The 21432-nt window shown below is 28.1% G+C and overlaps 1 protein-coding gene across 7 annotated transcripts; it reads right to left on the bottom strand.

Annotated features, from left to right (window-relative positions):
* Positions 1-789: 789 nt before the first annotated feature.
* LOC145188247 (arf-GAP with coiled-coil, ANK repeat and PH domain-containing protein 2-like) lies at positions 790-15579 on the bottom strand. 7 transcript variants are annotated; one of them, XM_090072402.1, is made up of 30 exons: positions 15417-15579; positions 14269-14326; positions 14132-14190; positions 13814-13928; positions 10883-10941; positions 10308-10370; positions 10077-10134; positions 9855-9920; positions 9342-9386; positions 9078-9173; positions 8873-8947; positions 8746-8795; positions 6166-6228; positions 6035-6089; positions 5807-5904; positions 5664-5724; positions 5449-5487; positions 5298-5341; positions 5053-5114; positions 4845-4908; positions 4673-4742; positions 4329-4420; positions 3930-4203; positions 3731-3791; positions 3466-3533; positions 3136-3245; positions 2752-2812; positions 2614-2663; positions 1525-1596; positions 790-920 (listed from the first exon to the last, which is right to left on the bottom strand). In XM_090072402.1, the coding sequence occupies exons 1-29, from the start codon at positions 15467-15469 to the stop codon at positions 1533-1535; spliced, it is 2133 nt and encodes a 710-aa protein (XP_089928528.1). In that variant the 5' UTR covers positions 15470-15579; the 3' UTR covers positions 790-920; positions 1525-1532. The 7 variants fall into 7 exon arrangements, 4 of the variants coding, with proteins under 4 accessions (XP_089928528.1, XP_089928521.1, XP_089928535.1 ...); XR_016447490.1 differs by lacking the exon at positions 790-920 and adding an exon at positions 942-1458 and having other exon boundaries at positions 1541-1596; positions 3721-3791; XR_016447491.1 differs by lacking the exon at positions 790-920 and adding an exon at positions 942-1458 and having other exon boundaries at positions 1541-1596; positions 3721-3791; positions 10328-10370; positions 15417-15525.
* Positions 15580-21432: the final 5853 nt, after the last annotated feature.

Here is a 21432-nt window from a genome sequence, read left to right as displayed (position 1 = left end):
GATCTCCGTACACATATAATGAACTCAATATCTTGCGTTCGTTATTTCTCACGTAGTATATCACGTGGTATAGAATGTTAAGATATGGAACAGATATATCGAGTACACTTACATTTTCAAGAAAAAAATATTAAAACCGGCGACATTCTTGTTAAAAAATAATCGTTTCACTTTGCTTGAACTTTAATTAGCACATGTCTTCTTTTTCAATCATTACTTTTGATGAAAATTGAAAAGTTGTCAATCAAAACACTAAGATCGTTATTCCTATTAGACTGTTAACTGTGTCTAGATGATACTCATAATTAATATTCATAATTCATTTTGAAAATTAAATTATGTATTTTGAAATATTTCCGAAACTTAGTTAACTAAACGAATTTTTGAGGTCTGCATAAAAAAGGTGATTAGGTTCTTGAATCGTCACAAAGAGAAAGCTGGTCAATTTAATGTCGCTCAAAATTCCAGATAAAATATTTTTCTTGATATTTTGAACTGGGAAATTGCACTTGTACAAAAAATTGTATTGATAAGTTAGATTTATAAAATTAGAAAAACGTTTAATTTTTCGCTGTTAACTTTTCCCGTCGATTATGTTGGATTATCTATGTCAATTGTAGATAAAAAAAACCTTGGAATTTCAGTGAAGATATTTTATTTTAAGAAGGCTCATAAGAGTGTAAAAGTCAAATTTTTCCAACAATCACAAGATTAAGAACGATTTGTAAAATTGTTAAAGGGCATGTCAAGCGTTCTTTCATGGCGTTCCTTTGAAAACTAAACAACTTATGAAATTAATTACATTTATTTTTGTCCTTCTAAAAGCACACACCCCTTCCACCCTTGTGTACATCAGTATAAAGTATAAAATCTTCTTTAAGCGTCTTCCAATTTAAAATAGAGAATTTAATTTCCGTAACCTTAAAAAAGAGAAACTCAAGTTACTCAAAATATCTCATGTATGTACGTAAATGTAAACGAGAAAGTACATATAAAATTACAAAACAGTTTATGCAATTAAAAAAATTTTCGGAAAATATTAAAAATATTGTTTTGAGTAAAAAAAATGTATAGATATGTAATAAACTATTTTCTATCTTTTGTGTTCTAAAAATAAAAAGAACATTAACCGAAAGGTTGATAAAACTTCGAAAAATGACGATTTAACAGAATAGTTTTCATCAAAACTTATGACTGTTAAAGAAATTGAAAAAAGTGACGCGAGTAAGAGTGTAGATACCTAATTTAAAGTGAAGACTTAGTAAAAATATAGATGTATATATGCTCTGATTTTGTTTAGTAACTTGCTATAAAATCATAAAAAAAAAAGATGAATTTAGATTAAACCCAGGTAGGGCTGTTAAACTACGGTTTGTCGATTAGATCGCTTCAATTTTTCAGGCTGACGAGACGCCATATTGGAAAAATCACGAAAAACATTGCTCACTGTCTCATCACCTGAAAAATAGTTAAAGATAAGACAAAAAATAGAAGTTAATGAGACAAAACATGCTAATTTTACACAGTAAGTGTCAAATACCTCCCATATTCAGATCAGTTTCTTTAATTTCTTCGTGAAGTTGGGCTAACCGTAAGCTAAAAAATTGACATTTAAAGCATTCTTTTGATTGGTCAAAAAAAAAAAAAAAAAAAAATTTATTTAAATTACTCTATAACTAATCAAAAGATTTTTTTTGGTTTATTGCAGAATAAAGCTGTGTTGTAGTTTGATTGTATTGGTGTTAAAGATTGATTATGATATCGGGTTAAAGTGAGTAAATAAATACTAAATCAAGAAAAAGTTCTTTTGTCACAAGTTGACATTTTCAAAATTGACCAGTGTTGCTCGATCTTTAATTAGATTTATTTTGCGGCGGAAATCATTTAATTACTCCATAAATGTAAGCCCATGTCGCTGATTTTGCGATAAAAAACTTAAATCCAGCGAAGCTTTGATAGGAAAAGTACGTAAATAAAAGAAAAGCTCAAATACGATTCATAGATGAAGAAATTAAAACCATTCGTCGTTCAAAATATAAACTTTTAAACCGAGAAAACCTGTGCATAATAAAAGAAGATGAAACCTATTGCAAAAAGAAAATTTCAAAATAGCCAAGGCAGCAACATTTGGCCAGTCAAAAGATATGTCCAACAAATTCAAGTATATTCAACCTAAGAAATTTGCTCCAAAATTCCCTTATATGGCAAGCAATCTGCTCCTGTCGTTTGAAAAGTGCATCGTACGTTACTCGTAAAATTTTGACATCGGATTTGTATAAAGAAGAATGAATGAATTAAAAAAAGAAAAAGTACATAGTAACTTCAAAATAAATTAACTCCAATATCCAGAAGATAATACCCTAAAACTCCCAAAAATTATCGGACGTCCGATTAAAAATGTAAGAAAAGATTGAAATAAATAATTTAACTAGCTTCGTTGTGCAAAAAATTAGAAAAAATTGTTAAGTAATTTTCGAGTAATTAACAATTTAAAGGTGCTGTATTTCATCGTGTTCAGCCGATAGTAAAAAAGACGCAACGAGAATTAAGGAATGAACCACTAGATTTCTTGAAAAGAAAAAAGGGTTATAGAACAGAATATTTGATACTTACAGCGTGACTATATCTGCATAGGTGTTTCCTAAAGCAATCATTAGTGGATCCTATAAAGAAATAGATTTGAAAGAGAAAAATAATTCAAAAACAAGAGAAAAAATAAAAATAAATAAAAACTGTAACAAATAAAAATACCTTTCCATTAATGTCAAGCGATTTCTGACAGGCATCGCGTTTCAAAAACAAACAAGTATGGCTAAAATATCATCAATAATATATATATATATATATATATATATATATATATATATATATATATATATATATATATATATATATATATATATATATATATATATATATATATATATATATATATATATATAATGTAATATAAACACAAAAAACAACGCTACAAATGTTAAATTATTCGCTTTATGTATACACTAACATCACTACAGACTCTTCATGAATGAGCCTGTAGTGGTTGCAATCATATCATGTCACATTAGTCAATTTTAGAGATTAAAGAGTGATTCATAACAGGCTATTGATACTATAAACAATTGGAATACTTACCCTGTACTACCGTATAAAGCGGCGTAGTGCAGAGGTGTTTGCTTAGACTTATCAGTAGCATTCAAATTAGCACCATTTTGAAGTAAAAACTCACTGGCTGACACTGAGGTCTGGGAGAAACAAACGAAACTTCTTTATTTTCAAAATACTTTTGAAGCAAATTTTTTAACATTCGAATGATATAATGATGATGTTGATGATGATGATGATGATGATGATGATGATGATGATGATGATGATGATGATGATGATTGATGATGATAATAATAGTAAGGAAGAATGCATATTTATATTGTAGGTTAATTCGTTACGGTCTATGAAATAACTTACAGAAATAACAGACTCGTGAAGCGCCGTTCTAAAATCAGAGTCAAAATTATGCCAATTCACATCAGCACCTACGTTATACAAAATTTTCTAAAAATGTTAGTAAATAAACCCCAAAATACACAAACGCATTTTAGATTTAGAAAAAAAACCATTTATTTAAAATGGTTTACTTCAACTGGTTTGAGTTCCTTCTAAAATAATTTTTTTTTTTTTAAATTGTTTAGCGTAAAGGCAGTAGCATTATTAAAAATATACCAATAAATACCATTAGCAAAAGCATAAGCCATGAGTGAAATATCTTTAACTTTTGCAGCGCGATATAACAACTAAAACAAAAATAATTTTAACATTCACACTTTTAGTAAATAAAGCACTTTTAGTCTGCTGGATGAACTAAGAAAGTCAAATTGTCATTTTGCTTAAAATACTTTGTAACTTTTTGTTTACTAAATAAAATAACGTACTAAACTTGGATGAAGACTGTTAACATTTTGATTTTCTTCAAAGTTGCTTGAGCAAGGAACGCTAACTTTTCTTTCCTCGTCCGGAGTGCTTACTTTAGATTTTAAAAGAGAATTATCGATGCTATCAAGGTTTTCTAAAGAGTAAGATCGTACTCTACCTCCTTTCCGCTTTATTATCTTGCCTCGTTTCAAAGGCATTTGACGAGGAGTCTGCATAAGACTTACAAATAGCTTTTCAAAATATTTTGCGTGGATCCACGATTCCCGTTCTGCTCTAAATAGAAAAGCAGTAAATCTGTAAAATATGAAACAGCATTTAAATTTGAGTATTGTAATCAAACAATGTAATTAGTACTTAAGGATTTGCTGGTCAAACTAATTCAATGAATTAAAAATCACCTTGTGCTCATTGCTGTAGGTTTATGATATGATTGAGGGACGTTGGCCTCATAGATGTTGTTTACCACTTCGTTGCCCAATTCTAACATCAACTGAAGTATAAAAACTTTTGCACAAAAATTGGTGGCGCGATAATTTTAGTTTTATTTTAATTTTTGAGAGAAAATCTGAATTGGCTGATTTACATTCATAATATACATATGGCATTTAATTATAAAATTAATATAAATAACTCAGACTATATGAATAACATAGAAAATCTAATAAAAAAAAATAGATATATTGTTTAATATTATACACAACTATATTATAGTGTGCATTTTTCAAGAGAAAAGCAAACATACATTTATAGTTTCTGGATCCCAATCATCAAGAGTTATAGAGCGCACTTTAGAAACTTGAACACCAAGGCTTCTATAGTAAAAAAAAAAAAAAAATAAATTGAATAAAGTTAGTAAATGAGCAAAGAAAAATGTTAATATGTACAGCAAAATGTACAGAAAAAACTACTCTTGCCTATGTATTCCAGAGCACTCAATACACAAAATAATTCCCAGATTGATACTTGCCCATTTTGGATCTAAGAAAAATATTTTAACTAAAATATCTGAAAATTAAAGAGACTGAAAGTATTTTTTAAAACAATAAAATTTAAATCTAATTTGTGAATCTGTAATTTACTTCCTATTGTATAATTATATAACAAAAACTCGAGAAAATCTACTAGGGCTTCCACAATCAGCACAGCAGTTGTTTCCAGGAAGCTGACTAATTTGCTGCAATAGGCTATAAGTATAACAATTATACAATTAAAAGAGAATAAACTTACTATAGAATTATAATTAATAGAATTATAATAGAAATATAAACATTAAAACAAAGAAATTAGGAAAAGGAACCAAATGTTTTCAGAAACAAAAGTTGTACACACAATTAGTAAATAAAGATCAAAACAAAATGGACACATACTATTGTGGGTGTAGTTTAGAAAATGTATCAACTTTCGAATCATCCTATCCAAATACAAAAAATTGCTCTTATTATTAATTATCAAACTTATAGACCCCTATTAAATTAAAAGGCCTTTCATACCAAATCCAGTGAACTATAGGCAACTTACTGAGCCATCAGAGTCATTTAGTGCATGAGCAATTGCCATCTAAATAAATTGCAACAACCATTTGATTCAAACCATTATTATAACTAACAAAACTATTTATTTTGTTTTATATTAAATTTTTTCTCCAAGATAAATTGGCTTTGTAGAACCAAGTGCAATTTTTTGGTTTTAAAGAAAGAAAAATCCCCTGGTTTCAAAGATATTTTGCATTTTACCTGCATTACAGCCATCCACCTTGATTTGAGCTTTTCATTGTCTGCTTGCAAATACCAACACCTAAAATTTTTGTACATCTTAAAATATTTTTGAATGATTTGAAAAATGTAAAGTAAATTTTTTTAAAATGAAATATTCTTACTTAGTAGGACAAACTACAGCAAATGTAAAACGTCTATCGCAATCTTCTGCATGCTTCACAGTGGAAAGACGTAGATCGACCATTTCAGTAATGCACTCCTTTGATAAACAATAGGAAAAAAAAAACTTTATTTAAGTATTTATTATTTGACTTAGTATTCTAATCATATGCACTACTGCTATTTAACAATTTCTTTGAAAAACAAGTTATGTAAAAAAACAAACTTACAGATTTTGATCTTCTTGTGTAATAGAGTTTATTATTTTGTATTACAAACCACCTCCTTAAAAAAATTTTAGAAATAAATTTTTACAATGCATTAGACTTTTTTTTCTTATCTACTATAGTTGCTTAAATACCTGTGCCAAATTTTGAAAGCATTACTTGACTTTTTGAATAAATAGCCATCCATAATGACTTCACTAAAAAACATCAAATAACAAAATCAAATTTAAAGTTTACCTATTATATTTTTTCTGCATTTAAAAATTTAATGTTAATAAATGTTTTTCACTTTAATTACATTAATTTTTTGGTGACAAAGTTTTGATAATTTTTAATGTGAACATTTCCATTAAAAAAAAAAATTCCATAAAAATCAGGAAAGAAGATGTAAGAAAACTGCTAAAAGACTCTACAGAGTCAAATCTCAAGCTTGGAAAAAAAAAATCTTATTCTTCACCCAAAGTAACGAAGGCTTTAAAAGTGTAAGAAGATTTTTTGAATTCTCAAAAACTCTCTGGTAAAAAATATTTCATTACTGATCAGGTCCACAACACCAAAACCAGATTTTGGTCTTTGGCTTGGTTGCTTTAGGAAGCCTAAAAATGCCTCCTTTATTTCTACCATCAGGCTTCAGGGTCATGGCATCAAATTTAGTGATGAAAACTTTGCTGTGTAATATGGTGCCCTGTCCTAATGCAGGACAGGGCATCATATCACACAGCAAACTTGTTACAAGACTGGCTTAGAGACAACACCAGTTTCTGCCATAAAGGTGTATGGCTGTCTAGCTCTCCTGATTTAAAGACACTCAATTCCACATCTTTTTCAATAGCACTGTAAGGTTCATCATGAAGACTTGGCTATTTCTAATACATGGGATAAATAATTATAATGGTCTCCTACCAGTCTTAACTCCTACCGGTCTTAACTCCTACTGGTTAAAATAAGTTTTCCCAATTAAAAATTAGATGTTTTTAAAATGTTTTTATTTTCAACTTATCAAATATTCATTCAATTATTTACATTATATTTCAACTATATCATTTTCAGCAACTAATCAGATTTTTTGCAAAAAAGACTTTTGTAGGAAAATACAAAAAGTAATAAATATTCTTTCTTTTACAACTGAAGAAGTCATTATGAAGAAATACAGGCTAAGTAACACATTAGAAATTTGTATTGGATGAGGATAAAAGGCAGAGACAACTCCAAGAAACAATAGAGAAATGTTAATAATAATAATAAAAAAAAATCAGTTTGAAAGTGCAAAGAATATTGCAAATAATCTTAAAAACCCCACAGGAACCACAACTTCACTAACATTAATCAGAAATTGTATTTACAAACAGGGTTTAGTGAATTTATAGCTAGTAAAAAAAAAAAGAATGAATTTTGCAAAATTGTATATTTTATTGCCACTATCTTTTTGGAAGAAAGATCTTTGGTCTAATGAATACAAATTTAACTTAAAAGATTGGATGGAGCAAATAAGTTGCATGCAAAGAATAATGAGTTTACCATGGTGATGGAGGCGTAAAAGTTTGGAGTTGCATGGGGTAGTGTTGGTAAAGTGAAGATTATTGATGAAACCATAAATGGTAATATGTATATTGATATATTGGATTGAAAACTAAAATCTTCAGCTAAAAAACTTAGATTAGGAAACAAATTTGTGTTTCAACAGAACATCCAAAATACACTGTCCAAAAAAAAAGGAGATTTAAAAAAATTTTCTACCTGGCAAAATTTCTGGTAGAATTAAAATAAAAAGAGAAGCAACAAATTACTGAAACGTGAAAATAGTTAAAATTATTAATTTTTATTTATTTTATAAAGTAAATATCATAACTTAAGCATTTTTTATTTTTTAAAAATCAAATTATCAAGTAATTTACAAAAAATAACAATATTTTTTTTGGAAGCCTTTCTCCAATAAAAACCATTACTAAAAACAAGCTGAATGAGATGAAAAGGCACCATTTTCATATATATTACCATATCACCATATCACCATATCATAAGAATAGTTGCCTTTTAAATAATCATAATAGCAAAACCACATGGTTTCTGATTAAAAGTTAAAAATCATGATTATTATATTATTCTTTTCTTAAGTAAAACCAGAGTATCTGTTAAGAATTTATACAAAATTTTAGTTAAGTTTTACTTAAGTTAAACAAACTGCATATGTAGCAAATCTGTGGGTATCAGCAAGTACTGTTCAGATATCAAGTATTGGATGCATTTTAGCTTTTTATCAATAGATTTATTTTTTATAAAATTATTGTTATATAACTAATGTCAAAAAGATTACACAGCTTCTCCTTGTATTGTTTCGATTGATCTTTTATATTGCTTCTTTTCTTTTGCTTCATTAAAAAACTTTATACACCAGAGATCTTTAACTTTCGGGATGATGACAACAGGCAGTTGTTATTTAAACCAAAATGCTGAATCATAATCTTGTTAAGCAGTTAAAATGATAGTTAGTTTTAGCAAATTCTGATAAGAAAGAACATCATGATGTCTTGGCAGGCAATTAGAAGGTAGAGGACTGATAGAACCTTTCCTACAGGGTTATAACTTAATTATACCCTGGAGACAAATTTTAGAGAGTGACAAATTTAAATACAAAGTTTGTCTGGCTTTTATGGAAAACCTCAATGAAGAGCTTATGGCATCTTATTAATATGCTTGTTTCAAATATTTCTTACCTTTTATTTCTTGGGAAACTATCGAGAACAATGCTGTCAAATTCAATATCCTAAAAAAAGGTTTTTAATGAAACATTGATGGTAGATTTAAGAAGATGTGTAAACTAAACCACAGGGAAGACTCTACCTTAGTTCTCACTAAATTATGTCTTTCATCCATTTCTTTATGACTGATTGTATATGCTGTCTGTAAATTTTCTAACTGATTTCAAAAGAAAGAAGATTTTTTAAGTGAAATTGTTATTAGAAAAATTTATATAACAATTTAGTAAAATTTTAAAGCTTTTTTATTTAAATTTTAAAACTTTGAACAATTAATCCTGAGCAGACACCTGTTTGCTCATTTGATCTTTGTCTTCTTGAAATTTATCAAACGTTTCTGTTGCTTGTTTATGGTAAGTGGACATGGCATTCATAAATAATGCAATCTTAAAAAGAAAACAAAATGTGCATCTTCATTTTTCAACTAATTTTCTTTTATAACTAAAGTACAATAAAAATCATTGAAACAAAATTATGTAAATTAAATGAATGTAAGTGTGAACATTGAGTAAGCATATTTATGTAGATTTGAAAAAAATACAAATATTACTTACTTGGCTGAGTAAATAAAATCGTCGTCTGGATTGTAAGCTTTTTACCTGAATTTTTGAAATCCAAACAAACAAAAAAAAAACTCATGTCATTCATCATTCCATTTCAATCAGAAAAAAAAAATTGAAATGAAAAATTGAAATTTTCAATTGAAAATGTTATAGTCATTGCAAATAGCAAAAATTGTCTGTCAAATAATCCATCTGCCAACTAGTCTACTACTTTACCTATTACTTATGCAAAACTCAGTGAAACTACTTTGATGATTGATAACTTTCAAAATACTCAACAGATGTGATAAAAATTATGTAAAACTTGTGTTTCACTGAGCTCTACAACTTAACTTATGGTTGCATATATAACAAGATATATAACAAGAGGAAAAATATGAAAAATAGTGTTGCAAGCATTTTGTCATAGCCCTTATAGTACTAGTGTTGAACATTAGAAATAAAAAAATTATAATAATAAAGAACACAATTATCATGTCAAAACAAAACATCAATTCAGCCTACCAGAAATGTGTAATCTAGAGCAGTATGATTGAAGCATGACTGAGTTGCTATGAGAACATTAATAGCCTGAAATAAAATTTGAAAAGTAAAAAAACTGCATATTAATGTTATGCATAAATTATTGAAATACTTATTTGATGGTAACTTTTTGGTGAAAAAAAAATTCCAGTTGATCTGAATAATATATAAGTAAATTTTTTGAAGATTAAAGACAATACCAACCTCCTCAGCATCAGAAGGTTTGCATGTTTTTAAAAGCTGACTATTTCTTAATCTTGCACTGGAAATAAACAGATATTCTTATTTTGCACAATTCTTTAAGTGAAAAAGAGAAACAAAACTAAAGAACCAACAAAGTTCAAATGAAAAAATTATTTTGTATTTTCTTTTCAATTCTAGAAACAAAAACTGATTATAATAAACTAGACAATCTTGATTTTTAAAATATGCAACCTGTCTACTTCATAGCTCACTTTATCATAAATTTTCTTTGTCTCTTTAACTTTTTTAATGTCTCTAGAGAGAAAGCAAAATATTACAGGTAATATTTAAGAAAATATACTAAAAATATCTCTCAAACAATTTCAAGAGACATTGAAAGGATATCATATTATTCAGTTTTTACAAAACTTAAGTCATTTTTTATATACTTTTCCCTCTTAATTTTTTTAATGATAGCAGCCACATTTCAAAAACCATATTCAAAAACTTTTCAGAACAATATCTTTAATTGTTTATTTGGCAAAAGAGACCTTCTTCAACCTTTTTATAATGGATAACAGCTATCCATTATGCTAGTAACACACTCAAGTATAGAGTTACAAAACTTGTGATTTTAGTTTTACAAATTTTACTAGTAAAAAGGAGCTTTAAACTTTTATTTTTCTAAAAAGTGCTTAATGAGAAGACATCATTATTAAGACTTTTAAAATTGCAATTTTAAAAGTCTTAATAATGATGTCTTCTCATTAAGCACTTTTTAAACCCTGATTTACAAATAGCAATAAGTTTTGACTTAAAACACTTACTCTCTGATGAAATGATTAATATTATTTGCCATAGCTCGCTGTGTATGTTCCAAAAAAACCTTAAAACAATTAACAAAAAATTTTTATAATACTTTAAATATATATTTTAATTAAGGATTTTAAGGATTACATATACATTTATATTATACATTTTTATACATTTTACATTAAAATGCATACATTCTTTATACATTTTATGTTAAACATCTAATACATTTAAAACTTGATTAAAAGTAAAACTTTTTGTCAAAACCAAACAATTTCTTAAAAAGATGACACATTTTTTGTTTTTAAGTCTTTACTTATACAATACTTTTTCCTGATTGTGAAATTTATTTTATATCTATTCCTACTTGTAAAATTTCTTGAGAGTGGTGCAGCTATCCTGGTTTTAACTGCCTGAGTTAAATAATAAAACTCAGGCAAAAATGTTATGTAATATAAAAGTTATATATATATTAAAATATATATAGTAATAAATAATAAAAAAAAGTTGTTAAAACTTTAACTTTCTATTCTCTAAAAATCCATATTGTGTTTAAAAATGGTATTCAAATTCTAAGCCAAATTCTGAACATAGGACACAATCTAAAATTGTTAACAGAAATATTTCTTTATAAATCCACACTCTTCCTGAAATATCTGATTATGTGTCAGAGTAAATATCCTTTTTTTCTATAAAGAAAAAAAAAAAAAAAAATTCTATGAAGTCATCAGTCATCATTGTGTCATCATTGGAAATGAGTATGTCAACATGAAGTCATCATTGGAAATGAGTATGAATCAGTAGAATGAATCAGTACTTTACCACTCTGATAAAATGTTTCAATATCCATTTCTTTGTATTGGTCTTTTAAATACTAAATTATTTTTCTGTGCCAGAGTTTTCTATTTATTTTTCTGTGCCAATTTTTCTTAAATATTTGTTATTTAGGGTTTATTTTCTGTTAGCATTTTAAATTTTAAGTAAGAATTAATACAAATCAAGAGATCAGTCAAATTGTCCAAGTGTATGCTCAATACAAATTTCATTTGTGCTGACAGTTGTTAGTGGTTACATATTTTGGAATCCACTCCAACATAATACATGCATTCAATGCAAGTGGGCTTGATTCAAACACCTTTAAATCATGTTACTAGAAAATAAGTTATTTTTGACCTTATGTCAGTGAAAATTCTTATATTTTCTAAAAGTGAAGAATTTTTATCTTTTAAACTGAAATTAAGGCTTTTGTTCTTTAAAAAAGCTTGCAAAATAAAGCATTACTTAAACGTAGATTAAATTAAAACAGATAATTTCATATTCAAAACTATCAATTAGTATTTTTGTTAGAAAATCAGAAAATTTCCCTTACATGCACAACCAATCAATTATTTGGAATCACTTAAAAATAATATGCTTCCTTGTACTTTTGCTTAAAGTAATTTGAAGTTTTGATGAAACTTTGTGAGTGAATTGCAGATAACAACATAATAAATACATTAGCAATAAAAGCCTATTTCTTTTTTTACAAAAATACATTATGTTTGTCAAATGGATAGCAGCTACTTATGTTTGTCAATTGGATAGCAGCTACTTATGTTTGTCAATTGGATAGCATTTTCATCAAAGAAAGCTCTGTTTTTATGTTAATAACTGCCTCACACAATCTTAGTATTCTTGATTCCAATTTTCTACTAAAGTTCTTAGATTGTTATAGGTACCTTGCAGAAGGTTCCAGAAATTATTATAGAATGTTGGACAATAATTTTGAATATTACAGTCTAATTCTTTCTATAGTACTGATTGGGATTTAAATCCAAGAATTGAAGCAACCATATCATAATTTGTACAAACCCAATACAGGCTGGTATCATTTTTTCTTTAGATGTATGTTGTACATACATTCATCTGTTTGAGCTATTGTCCAAAGAATCTTAGACCAATCAGATGCACTTCAATCCTGATGCAACTTTGGCCATTTTAATCTCTTTTATGTGATTTACAAAAATTTGTCCTTTTAGACAACCATCTAATAAGCATAGCTTCATAGTCATTAAATAGACTCTTTTAGTTGCTGTTAAATTCAGCTCCTACACCTGAAGATCAGTCAAACACTTTGCTTAAATACAAAAATTGTCTCCCTTGGATGTTAATGCCTTGGATGTTCCTGATCTTGATAGGTCACTTAGAGTACAATGGGTTGAAAAACTCTTTATTGACCCTTGAACTTCTCTGCAATTTGTCTATTGGAATAATTTTTTTTTTGTAGAGTGAGTATTGCATTTCTGTTTGCAACGCTCATCTCCTTTGATTTATTCATACTTCTAAAAATATACTAAATCATTTGAGAATTGGAAACTTTTTAAGAAATATCAAATTCTCAAATGTATTAATTAAAGAATTTTTTTTCTCCAAAAAAAACCAAATGAATCATTCAGATAAAAGAAACAATAAATGAAAATATTAATGCGAAAAAACTAACACTAGTATGCATAAAACATGATTTGTTATATACTACAATAATTACTATTTCTCTTATATAATATTATTGTATATCACTTATTTAGCTTCAACACAAAAATTTTTTAAAAATTTTTAGAAATTATCTAAAAAGTGCTTAAACTAAAATAAAATAACAATTGCATTTAATAAAACAAATTTATGAAAAAAATTGGGTCCAAACTTTTGTTTGGTAGTAAAGCTCTTTAGTATTATAGATATTACTTATGAAACTAAATTTCTAAACTTATTCATCATGCTTATTTTTAAAATGTTAAAAATTGAGCTATTCTCATTATTATGAAAATAAAAAGAGCTTGTTGACACCAGGATGTTTTTAAACTTATACTTGTAATAAAATTCTGAAAATGCTGTAAAGAAATTGCTTATTCCAAATTTAAAACACCAGATGTAAACCCATATTAAAAATTAAAGAAAAAAAAACTCACAGAAAAGTAGGTTTGAAGATCACTTATGACGCCATTTAGTTTTTTAAGAGAGTTTGAGACAAATTCATCCGTAGAAAAGAAAGAGGAGAGATTTTCAAAACTATACATCAGCAATCTAATTAAAAAGATAAATATCTTAAATCATTATCCCTGATACATTTGACACTTATTATTGAAAATTTAGTAGATATTTAAAATTTAACAAATCTTTATAATCTGAAATGACACTCTTTGTATTTTCAACACTTAATGCTTTATGTTCAACTCTTTAAAACCTTTTGAACCCAAGTTTTAAATGCAATAATTGTACAAAATTACCCCATAGCATTTGAATAGCTCTTTCCAGCCTCCACCATCTGAACAGAAATCTTGACCATCTAAAGAAACAAAAAGCTTTAAAATCTGATTTTGATAAAGTAAACATACAGTATATGTCTATGCGAGCTTCATCTTACCTTTTCTAAATGAGACTCTAATTCATTGATGGATACTTCATGTTCCTCTAGTGCAGATCTAAATAAACAATATAAATATTGAAAATGGATATATATTATTATTGTTTTTGTAGGATATATATTATTATATATTGTTCCTTGTGGTCCAGGTATTGCTATGCCAAATTAATATAGCATAAAAAGCTAGTTTTACTGAGATTGCCTGTGAAAACCTCTATTTGTATTTGTAAAAAACTTAAAAATAGAAGTCATCTGTAATTTCATTTTATTTTTTGCACTGGTTTGAAATTGTTAAGCAATCGTAAATTTAAAGTAATGAAAAAAGAACAATTGCAACTGCAATTTTATGCAGCATTTAATTTAACTATTGCAAATAAATTATTTGTTTTTAAAAGCGTTATGCAGCTATGAAGAAAAGTAAATAATGCTTTTCAGAGAAACTTACTGTAAATAGTGCTTTTCAGAGAACTCACTGTAAATAAATATATTTCTTAATAAGTATATATAAAAAATCTAAAAGATTGGTTGAAAAAGCAAATTGATGACTTGAGCTTGCATTACTAACTGAATATCCTAAGTGGATAAAGCACTCAACACAATAATAAAGCTGTGAGAAAGAAAAAACAAGATATTGGTGCAAACAGTAATAGGATCAATTTCATACTTTGTTTTCATTCAAAGCATATTAAAATATAACTTTAACTCATTCTTAAAAAAAATTAGAGCTTCTTTATCATGGAAATTGTAAAGTGTATTTGAAATGATTTTAAAGCAATAAATATCAAAGCAACAGTAAAAAACCTCCTTTTGTATTATGTCATTTATCTGTATTATTTTAATAGTGGAAGTAGGGGAGAAAAAAATCCTCTGTTGAAACATGGTCTTGAATAAGTATTAATGTGTAAAATAATAGAAACACTATTTTTCTGGTTAAGACGTGGTTAATTGTTTAAAAAAATTTAAAGTTGGCATTGAAACATGGTTGATTTTCTCAGATTTTGATTGAGGCAACAGTTTGATAAAACATAGTGAACCATAATCAAAACATATCCTATTATGGACTAATAATCATTCAAACATGATTGATAGAGGATTTTTTAGAGGTACTTAAATCCTATGAGCAAAAAAAAGCTATAATAAATTTTTACCTGAATTTGGGAGAGTCTTTCAAGCACTCACTTAAATCAAGATCTGAACTCATTTGCAGGCTTTCTTTAACACTCAATCCTCCATACAATCTGCATGTATTCTCTAGCTGAAGCAAAATTATGTCAAGATATAATAAGGCTAGGATAAATCAACTTTCTATCTGTGTTTATATATATATATATATATATATATATATATATATATATATATATATATATATATATATATATATATATATATATATAAAATGTGGGTACACACACATATCATAATTAGAAATATCATGACGGATTAAAAACAGCTTCAAAAAAATTCTAGGCTAATTAAAAGCTGATTATATAAAACAACTTGCGCTTTAAAAATCGATAAAAAGTTTTTAAAAGAAAATGTACAGCAAGCTTGCTCGAAATTTTTTCTCATTTAAGTACTTGTGAACCATAATTATGCATTGCTTAGCGAAATGAAATTTACATTAGCAATAAAAACAGGGGAAGTGGGGTTTTTAGGGGATCAAGAATTTTTTTGGAGATGGTTTGGATTTTTTAAATATACTTTAAAGCAACAAATTAATTTTGAATAAATTTCTGATATAATAAATAAATTCATTTTACAACGATATTTTTTGGAACTTATATCATCCTACTGGGCATAGTACGGCTGTTATTTAACAACTGAGAGAGCCTAATTTTCGAATTGACGATAAAGCTTCTTTATTTTCTTTATTCGTTGGCTCGAGGTATTAAACTACATTAATCATTACTATATCTAACAGACTGTAATTTTTAAGTTTTTTTGCTCCCCAGATTCCAGCTTAGATTGTTTTTAAAAACGTTTGTTCAGTGATGATCCGTATAATTTTTTAGTATAAATAGCCAGACAGGTTTCATTATGTTTCTTAGTGAAGCTTAACCTATATAGTTTAAGATTAAGGTTTTGTTTTCTAATATTGGCATTTTATCTTACGTAACTTTATTTTCCAAATTTTTTGAATAATAAAACATTTGTTTTATTTTACCTCTCGTTTTTTTTTTTATTTTTTATTTTCGTACTTGGCATCGATAAATGTTAACAATAAATAGACTTTTCTTCGGGACAAGCAAAACATATTAAGATTATTTATTTTATATTTGTTTTATTTTATTTACGCTTGCTTCTCTTGCTTCATATAAAAAACTTGTTGTTTATTTCTATTTCAAAGTAAATTCTGAATAACTTTATTTATACAAAAAAATCAACTGGGATAACCATCGGGGAAAAACAAATTCTGAAATATGGCGTGATATATTCATAAACGTCAAGTAAAGTAATGTTCGTCAAACAAGAAAGTAAGCCCAAAACAATGATATATATATTAACTTGTAGTCTAACTTTACAAAAAGTCCGTAAGAAAAAGGGAAGCAAGTTTTTAAAGCTTTTAAAGCCGGTAGCTGTTTTATTTAAACTGACAATAATTCATTTTTGCTCGGCTTTGTTTTTATCATTGCGTCATTTCTGGCTGGCAAAACCATGGACCTATAAGAGAAGGACGTGCAACCTATTGTTTTTTTTTTGCGAACCATGCTCGTTGCGTATTGTTATAAATCTTTTGTTTTAAACAATAGAAATTAAATTATATTAAAGTCTGTCGAGTTCGTCAAAAATATTTGGTCTCGTCTAACCAGTCACATCAACTTCTTTTTAGTAATTCAAGATAATAGCAATAGAATCAGGTTTTAAGCTTAATTTTAAATAGCTAGATATTATTAATATTTTAAGAAATAACACTGATGATAATATAGAAATTGAGATCATTTACTTAACTACTTTAGTACTAGAGATAATAAATAATACAAAATATCAACAAGTTTTGTAGCTACCTAGAGCATATTGGTTTCATGTCCAGGGAACTACTCCATCTAATATATTGCTGTAGACTTCTAGTTTATGAATATTATAGAATTTTCTATTTTTATGTTTAACAACAGAAATATATACAGTTAAGGATAAATAACTTATACTTAAAATGAATGTAAATAAAGAAAAAAATAATTTGTCAGTTTTAAAGAATTTAGCAAAGCCAATTTATGGCAAACCTCAAGAATAACTAAGTATTTAATTTTAACATAACATGATTTACCAGTTATACATAAACTAATTTTTATTTGATAAAAACAAACGGGTTATTATGTGCCTTTTATGACAAATTAAATAATATATGAAATATGAAAAACAAAAGCATGAAATATCTGGTGGCATTTTGCAAGATAATTATAAATTTGAATAACTTTTTAAAAGGTTTGGCTTTATCGAATGAGTTATAAAAAATTCCATTAGATAATACACCTTTACTTTTTTTAGTCATTTTAAAATTATCTTTACAGATCTATTTTATTATTGACGAAACTTTGTTTACTTGAAAAAAGTTCCCAAATTTACAAATGTTTATCTTTGAAAAATGATGAAAATCTGTTCGTGCCGACAACTAATTTCCTTTACCTTGGTGTAATTTGTTTAGTAATTTGTCAACGCGTGAAGTAGTTACTTTATCCTGAACAGTCTTATTAAACAAATGCTATGAAAGTTTAAACTTATACCACGCGATCAGAGTTTCTGTTTTAAATCTGTGGGCAGCCATTGTCGGAAACTCGCCTGGCTCGCTGATTTCTGCGGCCTCTTTGATGTAAAACAATAGGTTGCACGTCCATCTCTTATAGGTCCATGGCAAAGTAAACTCGATTGGCAAAAAGTTTGCTTCACTGCGGAAGCGCGAGTTAGAATATAAAGCTATAATATATCGTTGACCCAAGATGCAACCAGGTATTGGGGACTTGAACTAGTTCGGGATCTCCGGGTGCTTTTGCTATATCAAGGTACAACACATATAAATTTTTATTAAAATGCTTTGAAAAGTTTATTTATTTATAAAATTGGTATAATTCTATTGCTGAATGCATAAGAACCATCCATCACGTGGTTAGTATTTTTTAAAATTTACAATTAGTTTCAAACTAATGATATTTGTAAATATTTTTTAAATGGTTTTTTAACAACTTTTGAGGGGTTCTTTGGATGATTATCTATTTGGATGATTATGTTATGTTTTGGATGATAAGAGTTCTATTTACTGAAGATAAAAACATCTTAATTTATTGTTGTGTTCATTGAGAGAAAAGTTGGTAAAAAACAGTTAAGATTGCTGCATTTTATGCCAATATATTTATTTTGTTGCCAGTGAATATAGAGTGCTCAGTTTAGCATCAAACTTCATAAGCATGCTAATTTTTTTTTTTTTCTCTTTTTAGAACAATGCCTTACAGCAAGGTTAGCAAGACTCGGGAAAAGATAGACCTCGATGGAATACTTATGATCAATAAGGATGCACGAATAGCTTGAGCAACTCAACTGTAAGTAGACACTATCAAGCCTGTCTTATATTTGGATTAAATGAAGAACAGTATCATTTTAGCTACAGCAGTGGGAAAATGCTGTAAAAAAAGTATTTACAAATAATGAAGAACTGATGCCAGTTAAATAATGAAACAATCAGCTCCCCTGCATTACAATCTAACAAAAAAGGATTAAATCTAGCTTCGTTGGAGAGTTCTGGTTACATGGCTTTAAATAACGCCATCCTAAGTTTACGCAAACCTAAGTCTTGCTAGAGCAACAAGCTTCAACAAATCAAATATAAATACACTTTTTGATAACGTACAGGTTGTCCGGAAAGAAATGATTTTCAACCAAACGAAATCTGAAATTTAAATGAAACCAGCAACTAAACGGTATACGAAGGTTGGTTCTGTCACTTTAGATGAAAGAGGAATATAACAATGATATCACGTGTCAATGCTATCGGTAACAGTATAAAATCATTGAGGATATTTCCCACATTAATTTTGTTACAAAACAAGCTCAATGGAGCGCCAAACGGTGCAATTGGGGTGCAAATTCAATTGGCTGGTCCTAACACATTTTTTGCCTATTTAAAACATTTTATCAAGCATGTAAAACCTACAAAAGAGCAGCCCATCCTTCTAATACTAGACAACGATGAAAGCCATATTGCTATCTAGACTTTAGATTTATGCAAGGAAAGGTGCATGGTGATGTTAACCTTCCCGCCCCATACAAACTACAAGCCGCAACCGTTATATCGGACAGTGTTTAAACCATAAAAGCATTACTACAACAGTGCTATGAATAGTTGAAAGTTTTTAAATCCTGGAAGACCTATCCATATATATAATATCGCTGGATTAGTTGGTAATGCTTACAAAAGAATATTTTTGAAAGATAGTACTGAAAAGGGATTCCAGGTTACAGGGATGCATCCATTTGAAAGAAGTTTTTTTACTGAAGACAAGTTACTATCTTCCTATGTAACAGATTGTTTACAAGTCCAAAAAAATACAAACACTACAAACAATGATGAGGCTCAACAACCAACAGACGAGGGTACATCAGATTCATTAGCTACCACCACTTATGTAGAGCGAAGTACAGATCCCTCGACATTTGCATAACAAACATCTACAGCTTAACTCTAGAAATAATTTGCCCATTTCCCAAAACTGTGCCCAAAAAAAAGTCATCAAGGGATAGACAGTTAAAAAAAAACCAGAATACTTACAGATGCAACAGAAAAGTTATTTATTATCTTTCAGAATGACTTCAAAAAATAATTGCAAATTATTAAACGTATGGGTAGAGAATCCAAAAAAACAAGATTTGATGCCTTTTTAATTTTTATTTTGCAAGAATTGTGTAATATAATCATCTATTGCTTATATTAAGAAATACAAAAGGAGTTTTTTTCAAAAAATTGAAACTTGGTGATCAAGCACTTGCCTCGATGATAAATACTGATCTTTTGACACAACAGTATAAACAATTAGGCCAGCAAGTAAAAGACATTACAGATCCGCAACCACCGGGGAGGGGGGGGGGGGGACTTGGCCCTCAAAAAAAAATTAACTTTTTTTTTTAATAAAAAACCAATTGCAAAATATGTGGAATGTCTTTATTTTCTTTAGCATTTCTTTTCCTGAGATAAAGCTGTTAAAATTTGCGAAAACCAAACACAACTCGCATTTTTTTAATACTCCATTTAATTGTAAAAATTCTGCAAGAAGGGTGGCGATCAGAAAGCTAAAATGAATGGAGTATCATCTTAAACCATTTATAACCAAATATTTGTGTATGATAATACAGAATAACTTTGTGTTATCAGAGGAAACTCCTGATAAGAAAGCTTTAACTTTAGGTTTAATTTTGCATTACTGGATCTGAATATTTAATAATATACTTCATCTGGACTATAACTAACCAAGAAAAACTCAGTTCAACAGCAAAAATATTGAATACAGAATAACCTTAGGAAAAACCAGAATCTAGTTGAAGACACACATTGATAATGATTTAAAATACCACGGACAGTTTTTGAGATAAGATATTTCAAATTATTGATGTTAATGTGGATATTATCCTCCGACTTACAAATATGTTGAAGCAGTGGTTAGACTTGGAAAAAAAATTTAAACCAAAGACAAATTTTAAATTTTCTGCAGTAACCCTCTACATTATGCGCTTTTAAAATCCGCACTAATATTTGACAATGGTCGGTCGTAATAGCAAGTAAACATAATACTTTCGGCAAAACAGAATTATCTCATGTCTTTTCATGAATTTTGAATAAATTCCTCAAAATGTAGACAATTGGCATTGATTACAGCCTCAATTCTGGGCCTGAATTTCTTTTATATCCTCTCTTTGAGTAATACATTTTAATGCTTGATGACACAGGCCTTCAGAGCTGAAATACTGTTGTGGAAAGATGCACAGGCCTTTGACTCAACATATGCTCATATACTGTAGTTCAGAGTGTTTAAATCTGGGGAGCTTGTTGGCCACAAAGCTTTTCCCCTAAAATGGTCCTGCTATTTGATTAAGAATCCACTGTCAAAAGATTTTCATCTGAGAACATAATTATTTGTTGACCTTTCTTATGGATGGACAAAAGTTTCTTACTTCTCACAA

Source organism: Hydra viridissima, unplaced genomic scaffold, assembly GCF_058129835.1.
Source record: "Hydra viridissima isolate aposymbiotic clone 2 unplaced genomic scaffold, HvirCarnegie_v1 scaffold_1, whole genome shotgun sequence".
Taxonomy (NCBI): Eukaryota; Metazoa; Cnidaria; class Hydrozoa; order Anthoathecata; family Hydridae; genus Hydra; species Hydra viridissima.
The sequence above is the reverse complement of the archived record's forward strand: the minus strand, read 5'-3'. Positions and strand labels throughout refer to the sequence as shown.